Source organism: Lagenorhynchus albirostris, chromosome 8 (assembly GCF_949774975.1).
Source record: "Lagenorhynchus albirostris chromosome 8, mLagAlb1.1, whole genome shotgun sequence".
NCBI classification, from domain to species: domain Eukaryota; kingdom Metazoa; phylum Chordata; class Mammalia; order Artiodactyla; family Delphinidae; genus Lagenorhynchus; species Lagenorhynchus albirostris.
In genome coordinates, this window is record NC_083102.1 from 90,617,366 (window position 1) to 90,637,506 (window position 20,141).

At 40.3% G+C, this 20,141-nt stretch overlaps 1 protein-coding gene across 22 annotated transcripts in view; it reads right to left on the minus strand.

Annotated features, from left to right (window-relative positions):
* NRCAM (neuronal cell adhesion molecule) overlaps positions 1 to 20,141 on the minus strand; it is a 90,873-nt gene that overhangs the window by 9,466 nt on the left and 61,266 nt on the right. For 8 of the 22 annotated variants that reach the window (XM_060157321.1, XM_060157316.1, XM_060157325.1 and 5 more), the window contains 4 exons: positions 16,545 to 16,667; positions 15,102 to 15,278; positions 2,935 to 3,066; positions 1,658 to 1,736 (listed from right to left, as the gene is read on the minus strand). In XM_060157321.1, the coding sequence (XP_060013304.1) occupies positions 1,658 to 1,736; positions 2,935 to 3,066; positions 15,102 to 15,278; positions 16,545 to 16,667 (511 nt within the window). Of the gene's footprint in view, positions 1 to 1,657; positions 1,737 to 2,934; positions 3,067 to 14,062; positions 14,099 to 15,092; positions 15,279 to 16,544; positions 16,668 to 20,141 lie in introns of all 22 variants that reach the window. The other 14 variants (XM_060157327.1, XM_060157314.1, XM_060157329.1 and 11 more) reach the window with 6 other exon arrangements.

Below are 20,141 nucleotides of genomic sequence, written 5' to 3' on the forward strand. Positions count from 1 at the left end.
TCCCCTGCTTTACAGGAGAAACCGTGTAGAAGAGTGAATGAAATCAGCAAAGGTTTCAACTCACCCAACCTAAGGCCTGGCAACCCTAGGCTGTGGCCATCTGCAGGCTGCTTTAACGCGCTATAAAACCTTGTGGGTGGACAGGTGGGGATGCTGATGAGGTTTTCATACCCTTTCAGTCTCAGAGTCAACATCTGACATCAAGACAACCCTCACTAGATGTCTTTCTGTATCCTAAGATACAGAATTCTGAAGAGTTTAAAAAATCAGTCATCTCTTCTGAAAAGGGGATCAGAATGAAAGCTGAGGTGCCGAGATATATAGGAAAAGCACTTGTATCTGCGTGGAGACTGGCGTGAATCTCATTTTGTCAAAAAATACACAGCTTTTCTCAATCAGTTCTCATATTTCTTATCCTTGGCATTATTTTGCCCCTTATGATATTGACGTGGAAACACCAAAAATGAGCTCTAGAGACAGGTGAAAATTAAGACACATATCTTATTTGTAAATGTCATCTGGCAATCACAATAGTGACATATTTTATTTTACCTAACAGCCTTTTCTTCCAGCAAAAATTTTTATGATCTTTTCAAAGTACCAGCAGCTAACATTATTAATAAACTCTTGCATCTGTCATCGATTTCATTCATTTCTGCTCTTGTTTTGATTATTTACTTCTTTGGATATAATGAATATCATTAGGGTTTATTTTACAAGTTGATCACTGAATAATGGATATGAAAAAAAGCCTCAGTACCGGCTCAGCGCATATTTAAAAGATTATACTTTATATAAACAAGAGGCTTATAGAAAGAAAGAACACTGTGCAAAGGCATTGATTAATAGATGTATGCTTTTGGAACACCAAGATCCCAATCTTTTAAATGAATAAATATATCTTTTGTTTTTGTTTTTGAACATATCTAAAGTAACCACTTATCTCTCTTTAAAAAGACCTATACCCCCTAGGCAAGAATATCTTTGTTTAAACAGTTTCTTTCTTCCTTTTTATTTTAAAAAAAGTATTTAGCACACAGGTTACATTAAATTTGTCTTTAAAGACAGAGCCAAGCCAGGAATGTTTTAGCAAAACCCTGTGAGTTAATACACTGCCTCCAGGGCTGTGATATTTCTTAATAATTAACGGCTTCTAAAACAGCCTGGTCATCATTTCATGATTAATAGGAGGGGGTACAGGTACCTGTTTTGGAAAAAAGGCTTCAAATCCAAGATGAAAAAGAGTAACATAAATTTTACAAAAGCACTGCTTAGAGAATGACGAGGACAGTTTGTTTGCTTTACAATGCAGGTTTGTAGGGTCTTTATTGTTGTTTTAACTCTTATTATCACACACCAGCTTTTCTATGTTGATCAATTACAGCAAGGGTCTCTGGAAAATAGGACAGAGTGGAAGATATTCCATCTCCAAACCTACCACTAAGATGGAAATTTATTTTTTAATGAAAGTGAGATTATTTTAACTGTGCGGGGTGTGTAAACATTTAGACACGCAAGTGTTTCTAAATTAATTTTTGAGATAAATAGGAAATCCCAGGCAGAGTGCATTCCTGGCTGAATCCCATTCTAAGGAGACTGAGTGTGGTGTCTGTTCAAGGCAGGGAGGATGAAGGGTGGCTGAGAAGCAGGGGCTCACCTGTATTCTCCAAAAGTGCCGTCATCTTCCTTCATAGGTTGGATTTCAGGATCCGCATGGGCATCTTCCTTTTCTTTAACTAAAAAAAATTCCAAAATGACATTATTATCTATTGATCCTGTGTTTCCTTATTCAATGTTTTCAGGAGTGCACTCTATGAGATATACAGCAGTGGGAAATAATTCTATACACCATAGAGTTATACAGCCAGATGTATCATGTGGCTTGATACATCTGGTAAAGTAAATTTATTTATTTATTTACTTGCCACGTGGCTTGCAGATCTTAGTTCCCTGACCAGGGATTGAACCCGGGCCACGGCAGTGAAAGCCCGGAATCCTAACCACTAGGCAACCAGGGAACCCCCTATGCATATATTTTGATGTTCTAGTCTCTTGGAGGTAAATTTGTAGAATGAACATCTAATTAACATACAAAGTTGACTTCATATAAAAAGCATTTTGTGGGCTTCCCTGGTGGTGCAGTGGTTGAGAGTCCGCCTGCCGATGCAGGGGACACGGGTTCGTGCCCTGGTCCGGGAAGATCCCACATGCCGCGGAGCGGCTGGGCCCGTGAGCCATGGCCGCTGAGCCTGCGCGTCCGGAGCCTGTGCTCCGCAACGGGAGAGGCCACAACAGTGAGAGGCCCGCGTACTGCAGAAAAAAAAAAGCATTTTGGCACAAGTCTCTTACCTGCTAAAGGAATAAGTCTGAAGCTTCTAAGATTTCCCTCTATTTTACCAATCTATCTATTAACTATATTCATGGTTACAAATTGTTTTTGTAAATCTAATTTTTTGTAGATTTTTTCTCTGCCACTGGAGGGGAAATGGCCAGGTAAAGAAAATAGAAATTCACTGGATCCACTAAATTGAACAAAACATTAACCATATACGGAAAGCAACAGTACACATCATGATATCAAGATCCAGTTCATGCATCACTTCCTCTGGAAAACTTGAGGTACCTTCTCCCTCTGCCTGTTGGTTTTAGGTGCTATTTCAGCACCTATGACTCATGTAAAGCCTAAGGAAGCAGAGTCACTAAGACCGTCAGAGGACTGATTCATCTGCTCCCCCAAGTGTCTTCTGATCCTTGGCAATGTTGAGTCTTCCATTACATACAAAGGGATCAAAAATTATTTGAACAGAAAGTCCAAATGTATGGCTCTTGGGAGGATACACTTACTGCAATCTCCGTGATTACTCTCATGATTTCTTTTTAGTTTAATGGCTCATCATGCAGCATTATACGGCAATTTCAATCTTTCTTTCTTACCTGGATATTTACCACCTTTGTTTCTTCTGATGAAGCAAACAATCAGCAAAATTAAGATCAGGAGAGCGACAGCACACATTAGACCAATGAACCAGCCCTGCGTCGCTATATCCACCTGCCGGCTTGCCATCGCTGGAAAACAAATCAATGGCGTCAGTGTGACTGGGTTAAGGGAGCGGTGACAACTGTTGTAGTCACTTGTAGTAAAAAAAAACTGCCATAGTACATAAGCTTTTCTATATTTTACATGTGGCCCCGCCTTGGAATCTGTCAGTTATCAATCAGGAGTTACATAAATACTTAACTCTGAAAAATCGTCAATAATTAAAACAATTCAAATAGAGAAATCCGACTGCTAACACCATTCAATGCTAACAAACCCTGCTGAGCATTGTGTTCATAGTTATTTTCACTATATATTTTCAACAGAAACACAGTCCCAAACCAATTAAAATTTTTATTGTTTTTGGGATAAATTGTACATTAAGTACAATGATAAGACTAGAAAACCATTTTAAACAGAACAGAAAGTATACATCTAATTGAGTATTTTTCTTTCAAAGGAACCACTCTGGGAGGCTAAAATAACATCGCAATGATGTTGCAACTTTTCCAAATGTGTTGGAAACCTTCTGTTTAAAAAGGAAACTTTCCACACATGAAACCTGTCCACATAAGATAACCAACCTTATTATTTTCTATAACATCTCGACTTGCACCCAAAATATTACTTAGATCTGTTTTTCATCTCATTTGTTATTCGTCTCATTTATAAGAGTTGGTTCTGAAAGATCTGGGGAAATTTCTGAAAAATCCTATTTACCCTCAAAGGATCAGTAAGCAATATTCAATATCGTTCAGAATCCAATCAAAAGACTCTGAGATATATCTTGATCAGTGGTATCATTATCGGAATAAGTGGCCAGTTTAGAAAGAAAATACTCATTCACATGTATACATGTACTTTAAGTCTTCCTCTATTCTGTTTTGAGTCAAATAATGTGAAGCCCCTTATTCAACCAATCACAGTATGCAAATCTCCTAAGAAAAACACAGAATAATTAGCATTACCAGCATTATTCAAAAGTGTCAATCAAATGGGACAAAGTGCAGCATCAATGGCTATTCAGACAAGCCCATGAGAATTTGTTGAAAACACTGGTATGAATCTTTTTAAAAAAGGTCTTGATTTTTTTCTCTTTTGACCATAATCAAGGTAAAAGGTTTTCGTTTTTTTTAATTCAGAAGAATGCCTATATCATTTTTTTTGATTCAATTTCTTCTGAATCCATTTAACATGGTTGGGTTAGATGTATGTGACTGCTGGATGCAGAAAGAAGCATGGCGACACCTATCCCAGGTTCTGCTCTATGCTGCAAAAATAGCACCTCATTGCCTTTTTTCTCCACCCAAAGGATAGGGAGAAAAATGAAATGCTTAAAATCAAGTGTGAAGAGAAATGTGAAAAATATGTGGATGTGTGTTGAAGAAATAAAATGAGAAGTGGAAATACATTCTCTGGAACATAAATCAAATTGCCAGTAGCCTTTCCCCAATAGCCCCTTGTGTCTCATTGGTTATTGGGGTTTTGAGTTGTATCATCATTAGATACAACTGAAACATGAGGATGGGCAGGGCTCCCCTACCATACACGTACCGTAACCATCATCGGGATGAAGATGAAAACAATGATAACGAGAGCTAGCATTTTGAAACTTATTCTATACTAGGCACTGTGATGAGGGCAAAATCTCATTCAGTCTTCACAAAAATCCTGTGAGGTAGGCATGAGGAATAAACCCATGCTCAGAAAGGGTAAAGACCGTGCCTGAGAGTTGGAGCTTCACCCAAGACTGCGGACTCCAAAGCACATGGTACCAGCCATTATGCACTACTGCTATAATGCACTGATGTCCAGGCATCAACTCTGCAGAAGTCTTTACAGAGAATAAAATGTTGTAGCGACTTTCTACCTTTGAAATATTTTAAAAGTCCATCAGTACATACTCTTTGGGAACACAGTTCTGTCGATTCACACATGGTCTCTGATATGTACATTTTCTTTGAAACTGAACCAAAAATCAACCGGTGTAAGTCTATGGAGCATTTGACTGAAGTTACAGAGTCCTTGTTCTTAATATGCTTAATGATTTACAGCCCTTTAATAAATAGTATCTACATTTACGTTTTTCATCTAATTGAATGCAACTGATAAGGGCAAACGGCAATAAGATCCTCAAGTATTAGCATAGACACAGTCTTAATAGACATGGTAACTGTCAAAATTGAACTGCCGGCTGGCAGTCTGCAGCTATGCAACTACGAACAAAGTAGAAATATTTCTTGACAGCTGATAAAGAAACATCCAAGTTGACTTTGAATTTTTGCCCCTATGTCTAAAGAAAAAAGTTTCAAATATGTCACTATCCCATTTATTTAAGACTGGGCAGACACAGTATGTTAAGAGGTGCACGTGTATGCATGCTCACACACGTATACATACACACACACAAACGCACCAGAAGTTGATATAAAACAAAAATTATGTAAGTGAAAATAGCTTCTATTGATTTCCCATCCATATGAAAAGGGATCTGAAGCCCAGAATGACTATAAGAGGCTCCAAGTGTTCCCAGGACATTCCAAAATCATCTTAACTAGAGATACATATACAAACCCAAGTCATGGCCACCACTGTGCATCTCACACACACACACACACACATAATGAAGCCTGTGAGGCTTTCTCTTCTTGAATCTGAGTTTCAATGGGTGGGTAATATAGTAGGATTGGGTAGGAAAGTGACAGAGGATTGTCCCTTTATTTAAAACTTTTACAGGGCTTCCCTGGTGGCTCAGTGGTTGGGGGTCCGCCTGCTGATGCAGGGGACACGGGTTCGTGCCCCGGTCCGGGAAGATCCCACATGCCGCGGAGCGGCTGGGCCCGTGAGCCATGGCTGCTGAGCCTGCGCGTCCGGAGCCTGTGCTCCGCAACGGGAGAGGCCACAACAGTGAGAGGCCCGCGTACCGCAAAACAACAACAACAACAACAAAAAACTTTTACAGTAAAATTATATTCATGTATTACTTGAATAAGCCATAGAGCAACACATTAAACAAATAGACAAATATAAAGAATCCGAAAACAGAAAAGAAGCCAGGGGCATGAAATTGATTTTGTTTCCTAGAAGTTAGTCTTAACAACAATCTTCTCCATCACATTGCTTGTTGTCTCATGTTTAACCTGTGCTGTGTGGGAGTAGGTCTCTGAGGAAAACGTCCTTGAGTACTTAGAATAACAGAACACAGAAGACAACAGACTCACAGACTTAGAAAACAAAGTTAAGGTTACCAAAGGGGAAAGGTGGGGAGAGAGATAAATTGGGAGATTGGGATTGACGTATACCCACTACTATATTTAAAATAGACAACCAACAAGGGCCTACTGTATAGCACAGGGAACTCTGCTCAATATTCTGGGATAACCTAAATGGGAAAAGAATCTAAAAAAGAATGAATATATGTATAACTGAATCACTCTGCTGTACACCTGAAACTAACACAACATTGTTAAACAACTATATTCCAATGTAAAATAAAAACTAAAAAGAATTTTAAAAACATGGAAGAAAAAGAGTGAGATAAATGGCTATTTTTGAAGAACCCATTATGTATAAAAGTGTCCTGTTAAAGTAGTTAGAAATGTTTAGAAAGGGAAAACAAGGACCTTGGCCAAAGTTTGGAGGCAGTTGACCAAAAAAACACAATCCACTAAAAAAAACACCCCAACTGTTGGGCCCAGTGAAAGCAAATCTGCTCTAAATCTTTTGTGAAAGGAGAGAAGAGACACAATGATTGAGGGAAGGAGGGGAGAAGGCAAGAAGAGGAGGTGGGGTCTTAACAAAAGTGTGGGTGAGAAGCATGACACCAGGACAACGCCTCTAGTCTCCTTTGTTTTCCAGTGTGTGCCACAGGAAAAGAAGTTAAGAAATAGACCTTAAAAATCCAGACTGTCAAAGGCAGAGACGGTGTCACGCTAAGAAGATTCATACAACAAGCACAGATGAAAGTCCAGTCTAGGTTCCTGAAATACGCAGAACTCAGAGAGAGAAGGAGCTCATTCACGCAAAGAGTTAAAAAATCAGCCAGGATGGTATGTTTCCACGCCAAGTACTGGCATTCACACCTCAAAACCTAGCTGGAGGAGCGAAAAGCAAGAGCAGCAGAAGACAGTACTGTCGCCCTGGAGTTCATCCTTACAGGACAGACATGGAAACCGGAAGCACACGGAAGTTGGATTAACAGTACTTGCTCCTGGAGGTAATATGTTAACTAAAGTCACTAGGGTTTAATGGATATTCATTCTCTCACGTCAAAGGTGACGAGAAGTGGTTGTGGCCTTGTCCTATTTCTCCTTCGTTGGCACACAAGAATGGCCCACCCATGATGGTTGCTCATCTTGAACTTACTTGCCAGCTGCAGCTGTTACTTTAGGTATAATAACACCGAAGACAAAATGTTTTTCTAAAGGGTTTGCCCTCTGTGCTAGAAGAGGGCCAAAAAAATACGCCACAACTTGATTTTGTGGGTGGAATCCAATTCTAGCTAGATCTGCAAGGTGGGGAGTACACCGGGGCCATGAAGGGTGCTGGAAAGATGCCCCAAGTGCTGAACAGAGTGGTCATTTTTGAGACAACCTGTTCCCCTTGGAATGTGGGCCTCTGTGGCCCTGAACAGGGGGTGTAGTGAGAGCCTCTCCTCAGTTGAAAGGCTGAGCTCTCTGCGTTCTAGCTGGGTGACAGGGTAGGCCCTCTACCTCTCATTACTGGTCGTTGACGTGAGGTGTGAGTGGGTAACAACACTGTCTCCTTCAAAGGATTGTTGTAAGGACCAAATGAGAAAAGCCAAGAAAACCATTCACCTGGTACAGATTAGCTCTGAATAAATGCTAGGGCTGTTATTATTAGCATTCTAGCTGTAAATATGGGCAGAATATCTACTTGAGTTTTTAGTATTTTGAAATTAAAATCTCTCGATAATAACAAACACCTCATCACACTAGCTGTGAATGGATATTCCTCTTTTAAGTTTAAAACAGTATTTTCCTAGAACTCTGTACGCAAGTGGATATGAAAATCAAAAAAAGAAAGGAAAAAAATTTTTTTCCTTAAGCATTATGATTTTAGCACATGAATATTTTTATAAGGTATTTTAATATTACCTTTATTTAATAAGTTATTGATTATTACCTTTGGTTTCTTTCTGTTTTAAAAAACCACTCATGTTTGTATCTTTTCTAAATTAGAAGAAATGATATTAAAAATCATAATGCTTGGGTAAGGAAAGACACAAAAAAATACATTTTTGCCTAGAGGTTCTACAGGAAATTCAACATGCCCCCAAGAATGCATGAAGTGACTGAAGATAACATGATTTTATGAATCACAAAATGGACACACACCACGCAACCCCTCTTAAAACTGAAGCAAGTGAGGATTGTTTTCCATCTTATGAGTAAATAGGAATATTCTTGCATCTTACAAGAACATTTTTCTTTATTTTAGAAACTTTTTTCTTTATTTTAGAAACTGTAATGTCCTTGTGTATTGTGATAATGTTCACATAACTAAAATATATACAGGCAGTCAAATATGGTACGATAATGAAATACATGCATTGAACAATTTCTTGCTCTATACCAGTTTAACGTTCTTTGCATCAGTTGTCTAACCCAAACTGCAGGGTTCTGCTGGGTTACAGTCCATTCTGGCATAAAAAATTGTGACTTTATCAATGAGTTATTTCAGCTCTAAAGCGTTTCAAAAATTCCATCCTAACTCCGAGGGCAAGTTTAGACATGTAAATGATGTGAAAAATTGAATCACCCAAATCATGTAGGTTAAGAATCATATTTCCCTCTGCTTTTGTAATGGTTTTGGCAATCGTGTGATTAGAAGATGACGTGCTCAATTCTGGAATTCATTTGATATAAAGAGCCAAAGACAATTAAGAACCCAACTCCCCACCCAACTGGGCCGCACAGTTGACATTCCTAGCCAAAACACAGCTCCACCAGCACTCCCGCCTCCAGCTGGAGCGGTGGGTGGCTTCACCTCTGACTGGGAGCCAGAACGGGCATGGTGTGTGCCTCACCTGGGCCTGTCTCAAAGATACCCTCTGAACCCACAAAGCCAGAGTCCCCGTCAGCACCAACTTGAATTTGGTATGCTGTTCCTGGCATTAGACCCTATAACCCAAAGAAGCCCCGAGAACCATTTACAGTTTCTTTCCTCCATTCTTCTTTGCCTACGGAAATTTTGCAAAAACAACACATTTGAATATTTTAAGGGAACAAAAGTGACTTAATGCTTCCAGAAAGGAAAATACACTTTAAAAGCTAAAGACAAAATCTAGGGTGCTTCAGTTTATCATTTTTGATGATTATAAGTTGGGTCATGTCAAATAAATCAGTGAAAATGAAGGACTACATGAAAACGTCCTCAAAGAAAAATCGACTGGATATCAGATTGCATTTTAATTGCGTATATTCCCATTGAGTTAAATCTTTTTGATACAAAGGAAGCTTCTTGATCTCAACCTTGCCTTGTGAAATTATTGAGTTTCTCTAATGATATTTCTAAAAAGAACTGTTATACATTAAATAGCTGGATCGAACTATGGAAAGGATTGTTTTTTTAAGGTTCACAAGATGAATCTTTCGGTAAACTTAAATACCTTAAAATTTATCCAAGTTATAGACTCAACCTTTCCCAAGTATTGGTTTTTCTAAACCCATAGTTTTTGTTTTTGTTTTTTTTAATATTTATTTGCATGATAAAGGCCTAAACAGAAAGTTGGACTATATTCAACATTTTGTCACAAACATTCACTGGCCACCCAGCTCATTACGTGCGGAGCACACTTCATTAAGGAGAGGGCACTGGGTTCTCATACACTGCTGAAAACTAAAGCTACGCCATCTCCTAGTAGATGTGGCGAGGATGTAGTAGGGCGCCTGACTTGGGAATCCATTAAACACTGGAATATAATTATTCATTATTACTCTTGTTTACGAGTCGTGGGTAAAGAACAGTTTTAGGTACCACAACCTGAAAATAACATATGCAATGGAACTTACTATGTCCCTTGTATTTAATAACACGAACCAAAGAGATTCCTAGTTACGTATAAAATATATAGGTTGATGGTTCGCTCTGATTTTTTCAGATACATCTGATCCATTTATTTGGGTCAAGTTATTTTCCAAGATGATCCACAGTACATCCTGAAAATGTTCTCAATCTCCTCAAATGCAGCCCCCAAATTAAAAACCGGGTAACAAAGTCATTTCTTACTGCCAGCTACACCATATTCAACAGAAATGTTCACATGCTCTGGTCCCTCATATTCACATATTCTGGTCCCTCATAAACGTTCACATGCTCTGGTCCCTCAGCTTATTTTTAAAGACACCCAGAGAAGACAGTGCAATTTCTAAGGTTATGCGGTTTGGCCCCTTTTATTATGGAGAATTCTAACCTTCCTTGCTTTTAATACCCACTCATGCAGTTACTGAACTAACTCTCACTGAGCACCTATGACATGCCAGGCAATGTTTCCTTGGATGTGCTAGTGTCTTTTCTCCTCTAGGCTTTCTTAAATCTGTATCTAATCTCTCTTCCTACTCTAAGTCTTTCTTTGTACAGCCCACCAGCGTGGTTACCTACGTTTTAGCTTCCGAAACTACATCTCTGACCCTGTCACTTCCCTGTTTCAAATGTGGATGGCTTACCTCTGCTCGCAGGTGGACCGCTGGGTATAACCCAAACATCCTGTGGATTTTTAAACCCCATGCTTTGGCTTATTCCCTCTCCTAAGAATTTATACACCCCACCCCCTGACTCATCTGCCAAAATTCTATCCGTCCTACAAGTTCTATATTACTTTCTTTGGGAAGCTTTTCCTGATCCTGTTTGGCAAAATAAATGGCTCACTCCTCTAAGCTCAGGTAACATTTTGTTCAAATTCCATCTCTTTTCACTCTTTTTTTATGTGTTGTCTTACCTGCCAGACTGTAAGCACATCAAAGGCAGAGTCTGCCTTACTGTGCTAACACACAGTGCCTTAAAAAGGATGATGGTTTTTATGGGCCAGGTAGACATGAGCTGTTGATTGACTGAAACATCTATATAGTTGGAGATTTTTGTTTTGTTTGTTTGTTTGGTTTGGTTTGGTTCAGGCCAAATAAAGTTGTGAACTTTAAACTTGAGTTTTACTCACTGGCCTTCCTTCTTGACCTAGTGGTAGCTGTGCAGTAGGCTCTGGTATAATGATACAGTGAGAGCCTGACCACAGAGAGGATTCATCACCAGCGCCTCAGTGCCCTCCTCTGCTCTGTCCTGTTGGACCACAGTCGGCTGCTAATTAGGTCAAGAGCCAGGTTCAGTTCCTGACTTTCCAGTTAGTTTCTCCCTATTCCTGTGCCCCAACTAGTAACCTGACAAAAGTGTCCTGGTGACTGGTCCCAAGGTGAGAAAGCAGATAATAATCCACAGATAAAGCAGTGTCCATCCATCAGCAATACTGGGACCATAAGTCAAATCCATTATCTGCGTGTTTTCAATTCATTTCTATAGATGCCTTCACAGGTCTATTTCCTAGAACCCCAGACCCTGAAGTTATTTAAAGGGACAAAGAAATTGAACAAAAGGAGCCAAACATCTACTGTTTCTTACACCGATACTGAGAGTTTTGACCAAACAAAGACACAGACCAAAGGAAGTGACTCCTGAAGATTTCGAGTACCTATTTCCATGCTCAAACTGAGGGTAACGGTAAGGAAAAGGGTAAGCCTGGCACAATACAGCTAACTGGACTCTCCCGGCTTCTACTTCATGGTTTAGATAATCATTTTGTAATTGTATACAAAATGTACACAATGTAATTGTATATTTGGAAGCTTGGGTTTCATTCACCTCTCTTAAAATCTGTAAGAAAATTTAAAAATGTAAACTCCAAGCCATCTCTTTTCCTCTCTTCAGAAGTGAATGAAAATCCCTAGAGGCTGATGCTTCTATAGCCAAGGATATCACACCTCTTTTCTCTCAATGGTTCATCTCTTACTTACTCTCTTTCATGTTGCTTCAAATTAAAATGTAAAAGATTAAAAAAATATATATATAAGATATATTAAAAATACTAAAATTGGGAAGGATTGTGAAGAACTTTTATCTTTCTTGTCTCCCAGAGAGTCCCTACACTCTACACAAAGAAGGAAAACAGAGAAGAGGACAGAATTCATTCCTAGATTGAAAAAAGAAATATTTTTAAGGAAGGGAAACCCAGGGAAACAAATTATTCTCAAGCAGTTTAAAGTCTCATCATAGTAAAATATTATCATTTTATGTAAGCAATGTTCACTTACTGATGCACTATGAAATGAAACAATATAGAAAAGAAGGTTAGATTTAGCTTTAAAAAAAAAATTGAAACACCATTTCTCTTTTTATCTGAGTCCCACCAGATTTCAACACTGGGGGCTTTAGGAACCTTCGGAGACTCTCTTTTTGCTTGTCTCTATAATCAGGAGTAATTCACAATTCAATTTAGTAACATCAAACGGTAAAACCTCAACTATATTAACTGACATTTCTTTTAGTTAGTCTGAATTTGTTAAAATCAGCGGGTGATGTTTTTTTCCAGGGGCATGCACGTCCTCTTCCAATATGACAAGTCAACGGAAAACACAAACTGCCCTGCTGCAGCTCAAGTAATCGGCTACTGCCTCTAGGCTGAGCCCCAGCGACATGGCCGCTGCACAGGGAAAGAGGCCACGCTTTCTCTGGAACGCTTCCATGAAAGGGTCTAAGGGGAACCCAGCAGTAAGTTATTGTAAGACCACCACGGATTTTAATGGATATCTAATCATCCCCAGAAAGAAGCACACTTATAAAAGGGAGGTTCCATCCTTCCACGATCTAAACATTTTGAATGTTTACAACTTTGTTCTTTCAAGGGTAAAAACACCTATAAAACATTATGAAGATGATTGAAAATGGTTACAGTTCTTATTCAGTCATTCCCAAATCTACCTGATCTACATTTTAAAATTTACCAAGACTCTGAGTATAAGATTTGTACGAAAAGAGAAGATATGACCAGGCCTAAGCTCCCAAGATTTGAACAACTTAGGGCAAAGCACTTATTTCTTTTGGTCGACTTTTTCTTCATTCCAATTTGTACTTGTTTAGTCTGTCAAAGCCCAAGAAAATCCCTGGCCGGGGTGCTCTATATGAGAACAGTGCCATGTGAGGCAGGGCGGCCTCCACTGCTCCCTAAAAAAGCTGACAAAGCTACCAATAGCCAAGAGTCAAAGACTGGGGGATCTTTGGGTGGAAGAAATACTACACTTCATTCCGGCACCATTCTCCCGACCAGTCTTCCTCATCCAGAGAGCTGTGAGCAATACAGGAGAACAAGAGTAATTCACTGTGATTGTCGGCTCTGCCCCAGGAGGAGACTTAAGCAGTCTGGCGAAGACAGAAATGGAATAACACAGCTGAGCAGAGCATGCGGGCTGCCTGAACACTTGGTCAGAGGGGATCCCACTGGGGAGGTTTTCAGTCCCAGGGCAGCTGGAGTACGGCTAAGCTGAAATTCCAGGTGGACAGTGTAGTGTGATGCCAGCAACGTGTGCACTGTGTCTAGGAGGAGTACAGGTAAATCAGATTAGAACAGGAAGCTCGGTTGGTCTGATTTCTGACTGGCTGTTTTTATCACAGGACTAACATTTCTGAACCCTTCATAGACGGCATGGCCATCATGAGGGTCTGTGGCAAAGGTACATTTCGGGTCCTGTCTGGTCTAGCCACGGACATAGCATTAAAAGCCAAGATTAGGATTTGGACCTGGGATAAGTCTTGAGAAAAGGTGAATTCAATGCGTGGCTTTCTCCTTGTAAAAAGGACTAGACATGAATTTTAAAGTCAAGATCTTGCAGGATCTCATCTTCCTTTTGGTGCTTCAAAGCTTATTTTAAATATTTTCTCTTTTAACCCATGCTGCACTTCCCCACGGTTAACATGGCAAATTTCACACATGTAGAAAGTCATGCAGTTGAATGATTTTACCTTTGCCTGCACCTACATCAGGTGGGAGAATACCAGCTTTCATGAAGGGAAACAGAAATAGGACACTATATAGTTAGCATGTAAAGCTACATAAAAACACTTCTTAAAATGCTAAAGCATGCAAGAAGAATGGAGTGTACCACATCAGGTACAGGGGACAAAGGTACGTTTTTGTTCCCAAACTTACCAGTAATCAAATCCCCACATTACTTAAAGTGCTTTATTCATACTTGCCTATTATGTAAGAAGGCTTAGGAGATTTCAAACCAATTTTGGGGTAAAAATGTCAATTTCTTATGCTATGGAAGATAATCAGATAAATGATCCTTAAGCAATTCTACAATTTAGAGACATGCAAAATCTTTTACAATGCTTTTGATCATTTTCATCGAATCTCAAGTTTTTCAAAATCATTTTTAAAAGTAGTAAAGGAAGTGTTCATTCTTTTTCTAAATACATTTAATGGGGCTCTTTTGCTTTCTGTACCAGATGGCATAGCAAACTATGAAGTCCCATGCTCAAACACAAAGTAAATGCTTTATTTAATAACTGTTTTGATATCCTTGCTAGAAAACCTAAATCAGTATGTAGACTAGCAAATTATTTTCTGGTGAATCAAGATCAGAACCACAGTTACATGTATTTATTTGTGTATACGTATGCATGTCTGTGTGTGCGTGTGTGTATTACACAGATGTGTATGTGTGTATATATGTAAAGTTGTAGATAGGAAAAAACATTGCCGTGAACTCTGAATTTGAGTGTGGCAAAACACTGTAATTTCCCACTCTCACCTCAATATTTTACTGTAAGTTTAAAAATTTCATAGAGACTTAAAAAACAAACATCAAATCATTATTCCAGTATGAATTAAATAGCTGCTTATATATATGTATCAGAATGAGAGGTTACAAATAAGTGTTTCTATTAATTGGGTAACATGGATACTTCCATGGTAAGAAGGAAAGAAAAAGCATAAACTTAAAGATTTGTCTCACGATACGTCTAGTTATATGGATTTTATACATACCCATCTTACCTTCATCCACAGTTGTTATTGCTTCCTCTGTTATTTGATTTCCTGATCCTGCTGCTGTTTGTGCATAGAAATAAAATTTATACCGAGTGCTGAAATTTAAATTTTTTAAAGTCCAGCGGGTCTTGTTGGCAGGAATTTTCAAATCCACCAGAGGGCCTAATTCATGGGTGCTGTTAACTGTCAATAAGAATATAAACAAAATAAAGTAATAAAATAAATGAACAAACCAAACGAAAACAAACACACTGATACAGAGAACAGAACAATGGTCACCAGAAGGGAAGGGGAATGGGGGGAGGTTGAAATGGGTAAAGGGGTCAACTGGATGGAAACTAAACATTTAGTGGTAGGCACTCTGTAGTGTATATGGAAGTCAAAATACAGAGTTGTACACATGAAACTTATATAATTTTATAAACCAATGTTACCGCCATTAAAAAAAAAGGACAAAGTGCATTCCCCATTCATTGCCGTAGGAATACTATCGTAAATAAATGTGTCGACCAAAAATGTTAAACCTGGACTACACTGACTTTTGTAATCCTACTCACTCTTTGTCCGACATAATTGATAACCTTACATAGTCCTATAATTGGGGGATTGGGATTGACATACACACACTACTACATATAAAATAGATAACTAATAAGGGCCTACTGTATAGCACAGGGAACATTATTCAACACTCTGTAATGGCCTACATGGGAAAAGAATCTAAAAAGAGAGTGGATACATGTATATGTATAACTGATTCACTTTGCTGTACACCTGAAACTAACACAGCATTATAAATCAACTATACTCCAATAAAACTTTTTTAAAAAGATAATCTCAAGGTCCACACTGCGATTCTAATACAAATACATATATTACTATATGTATGTATATATGTAAATATATATACATAGATAGATATTTAATTTTGTTTTGCATATGTTTTAAATACAAAAAAATCAACTATGGGATAAACCATAAAAAAAATCCTATAATATGGTGTAACAAGGGGAAATACATTTTCCATGGGCTTCTAAGCTGGGAAAATTTTCTGGTTGAATCGCAATAGCATTTCTCATGTCTTTGTTTTTGCAGGTGGAGTCATGGGTTGTTAAATAACCGTAAATCTCATCTTCAGAGGCCTTGTGCCAAAGAAACCCCTCTTCTTACCAGTCGCTGGTTATACAATACACGACGCCTACATACATAATGACAGCACGCACCTAAACCCCGTGCTCAAGGTCTGTATTATTCTACACGTTATTTAATTTTCAAAAGCACATGTCATTTTTCTTTAAAAAGTATGATTTGAAGTTCCTTCTAGAATGACACTTGAAGGTATATGTATATATCCTACATCTGTAAAGAAATACCCCGTTTGTATTTTAAGATAACAGTTTCTTTCCTTCGTAAACCGTATTTCCCTGTTTCCTTCTCCCCGTAACTTACTTGGCTGATATTTTAAGGTGTACTCTGTCAAAACGCCATTCGGGTGGCTTGGTGGCTCCCATTCCAAAGTGAGAGAATCTAGCGTTGGATTAACAATCTTCAAAGAGGATGGAGCGCTGGGGACTTCAAATGAGACATACAGTCAACACAAAGGTTTCTGAATGTTTCAAACTGTATTAAAGTGAAATATTTCACCAGGTCCGCACAACTCATCAAGATTTTTTTTTTTGGCTGCACCAGACGGCATGCGGGATATTAGATCCCTGACCCGGGTTCGAACCCGTGCCCCCTGCAGAAGTGTGGAGCCCTAACCACTGGACTGCCAGGGAATTCCCCGAGATTTTGGTCCTCTGTAACTCAGTTTTGTTCCTGATTCAGCTGAAAATACGTTAATAGAAACCTGTTGCGCTTTTCCTCACCATTTCCATTTAGATTCATTAAAACCATCCTCTCCAAATACATAAGGGCTTTGCCTTTATATGGACCCAAACCAATGGTTTTAAAAGAGATGGTACTTGTTTGTTTCGTGAATGGGGTCTTAATAAAAGTGAACTAGTGACTGAGTGGAACTATTCTAACTAGACTGTTGAGTAGAAGCAGCTATGTTCTTTCTGGGCTATTAAAGACTGTTTTCTCCAACAAATCAGGCGTCTCCAAACTGTCAGAACACCCTGGCTGCTGGGCTCTGGGCCTGAGCCAGCCCCCGCCCCAAGCGCAGAGAAGCTCTTATCCGGACAGCTGAGAGACGCCCGGCAGCTCGTAGTGATGGACAACAGCCCGGGTGCTGGCATACCCCTGGCTCTGGGGAAGGAGTGCAGGGTGTCAGGTTGTCCATGGCAGAGGCTGGCAAATTACCAGCGGAAACATGCCTGGTCTTTTATCCACCTCCTCAGAGCATGATGGATGATGGCAGCCCTCCCTCACCATCGTGACCTTCTCTACCCAACCTACCATGTTCCCTAAACCCTCCTGTCCCTCTAGCCAGAAACCAGGCAGTCGAGCTGAATTTCCCCCTCTGCCTCATTTCCACCATCACCTGGGACACTAAATCCTGCTGCACCCACCCTGCTATGCCACTGCCCCCCTTCAGACCCTCGATGGCCTTTGCCTAGAACAGTCCTGGCCCATAGTTCTAAGCTTCCGCAAATCACCCCTTTGAGAATCTGATGACAGCCACAAACTCTCCCCAGAAAAATATACGCACCTTGTATATAATATTAGGGGGTTCATGGAGCTCCTTAAACCCATTCATTGACACCTGAAGAGACTACCATCCTCAGGTTAAGAGCTTCTGGCTTGAGGGTTAATATCCATAGCATTTAACACCATCCATCATTCTGGTCCTCCCTAGCTGACCTTCCTCCCTTTTCTCACCATTCTTGGCTGCCTGACTTACTGTTCCCTGAAGGAGCCATGCTGTTTCTTACCTTTGGACAGACTACTCTTCTCCTGTCTGTTCTTTAATCCCCTGGTTCTCTTTTCTATGGCACCTTCCCCTGAGCCACGTAAAGGGCCAGTGCAGGGTCTCACTAGCAAAAGCCTCTAGTGGAAGGAGCCCTAAGCCTCCAAGGAGCAACGAGGCTGAGGACAAGGCATTGTAATGAGATGGGAGGTGGACACAGACGATTCTCAGAGGCTGTTGGGTAGCTGCCAACACCATGAGCCCTTCAACCAGGAGGCAGGACAGGGTTTGTCTGTGACCTGCTTTTAACCACACCTGGGTATATATCCGGAAAAAACAAAAACACTAATTCAAAAAGATACATGCGCCCCAACGTTCACAGCAGCATTATTTACAATAGCCCAAGCATGGAAGCAACCTAAGTGTTCATCAATAGATGAATGGATAAAGAAGATGTGGTACATATCTGCAGTGGAATACTACTCAGTCATAAAAAAGACTGTCCACCTGTAACTTACATAATATTGTATAGCAACTATACTTTAATAAAAAAAGAATTGTCCTCTAAAATAAAATTGTAACCAAAATGCTTATTTGAAAAAAAAAAGACCAGGGCTTCCCTGGTGGCGCAGCGGTTGAGTCCGCCTGCCGATGCAGGGGACGTGGGTTCATGCCCCGGTCCAGGAAGATCCCACATGCCGCAAAGCGGCTGGGCCCGTGAGCCATGGCCGCTGGGCCTGCGCGTCCGGAGCCTGTGCTCTGCAATGGGAAAGGCCACAGCAGTGAGAGAGCTGTGTACCGCAAAAAAAAAAAAAAAAAAAAAAAAAAAAAAAGACCTAAGCAATCCACAGCAGCTATCTGGATCATTTTCAATACTGGCTTGAGGCAAAATTCAAGATAAGCAAAGGCCATGCTGGTGCCTTTCTTACTACATGGTCCTCTCTCCTCATCCACTAGGCTCCCAGGTGTCCGTGTCCTGACCCCTCCGGCCCCCGCTCCTGCACCAGCTGTGTGTGGTTCTCCCTTCCTCCTCCCCTTGCATGGCCCACACTTGCAATGACGCTTCCATTCTCTTTCCAACACATTCTGTCAAGACGGCCAACCTTCTAACTCAGTTCCACGCTAGCATGAACTGCAAAGGTGCACTGAGAAAGAAGTAAACTACAACCTAGAGGATTCTCTTCCTTCCTAGATATTTTTCTTAGGTGATCACATCTAGTTCTCATGCTTTCTGGCTAAGGTAACTGAGGTTTAGAGAAATTGTATAACTTGCTTCAGGTCAGAAAGTTAATGACCCAAGTCAGCATCAAATTAGCAAGATTCTACAACCTAAGCGTCCATCAACAGATAAATGGATAAAAAAGCTGTGGTATATATATACATATACATACACATACACACACACACACACAATGGAATACTACTCAGCCATAAAAAGAATGGAATTTTGCCATTTGTAGCAACATGGATGGACTTGGAGGGTATTATACTAAGTAAAATAAGCCAGACAGCGAAAGAAATATTGTATGATAGTGCTTATATGTGGAATCTAAAAAATACAATAAAGTAGTGAGTACAACATAAAAGAAGCAGACTCACAAATGCAGAGAATGAACTAGTGGTTACCAGTGGGAGGGACTGGGAGGTACAGACTATTGGAGGTAAGACAGGTGCAAGGGGGAATCGGGAAGATGGCGGAAGAGTAAGACACGGAGATCACCTTCCTCCCCACAGATACACAAGAAATGTATCTACATGTGGAACAACTCCTACAGAACACCTACTGAATACTGGCAGAAGACCTCAGACCTCCCAAAAGGCAAGAAACTCCCCCAGGTACCTGGGTAGAGCAAAAGAAAAAAGAATAAACAGAGACAAAAGGATAGGGACAGGACCTGCACCAGTGGGAAGGTGCCGTGAAGGAGGAAAGGTTTCCACACAGCAGGAAGCCCCTTCGCGGACGGAGATTGCGGGTGGCGGAGTGGGGAAGCTTTGGAGCCACGGAGGAGAGCACAGCAACATGGGTGCGGAGGGCAAAGCGGAGAGATTTCCGCACAGAGGATCGGTGCCAACCGGCACTCACCAGCCCGAGAGGCTTGTCTGCTCGGGCGGGTGGGGCTGGGAGCTGAGGCTCGGGCTTCGGTCGGAGCGCAGGGAGAGGACTGGGGTTGGCGGCGGGAACACAGTCTGCAGGG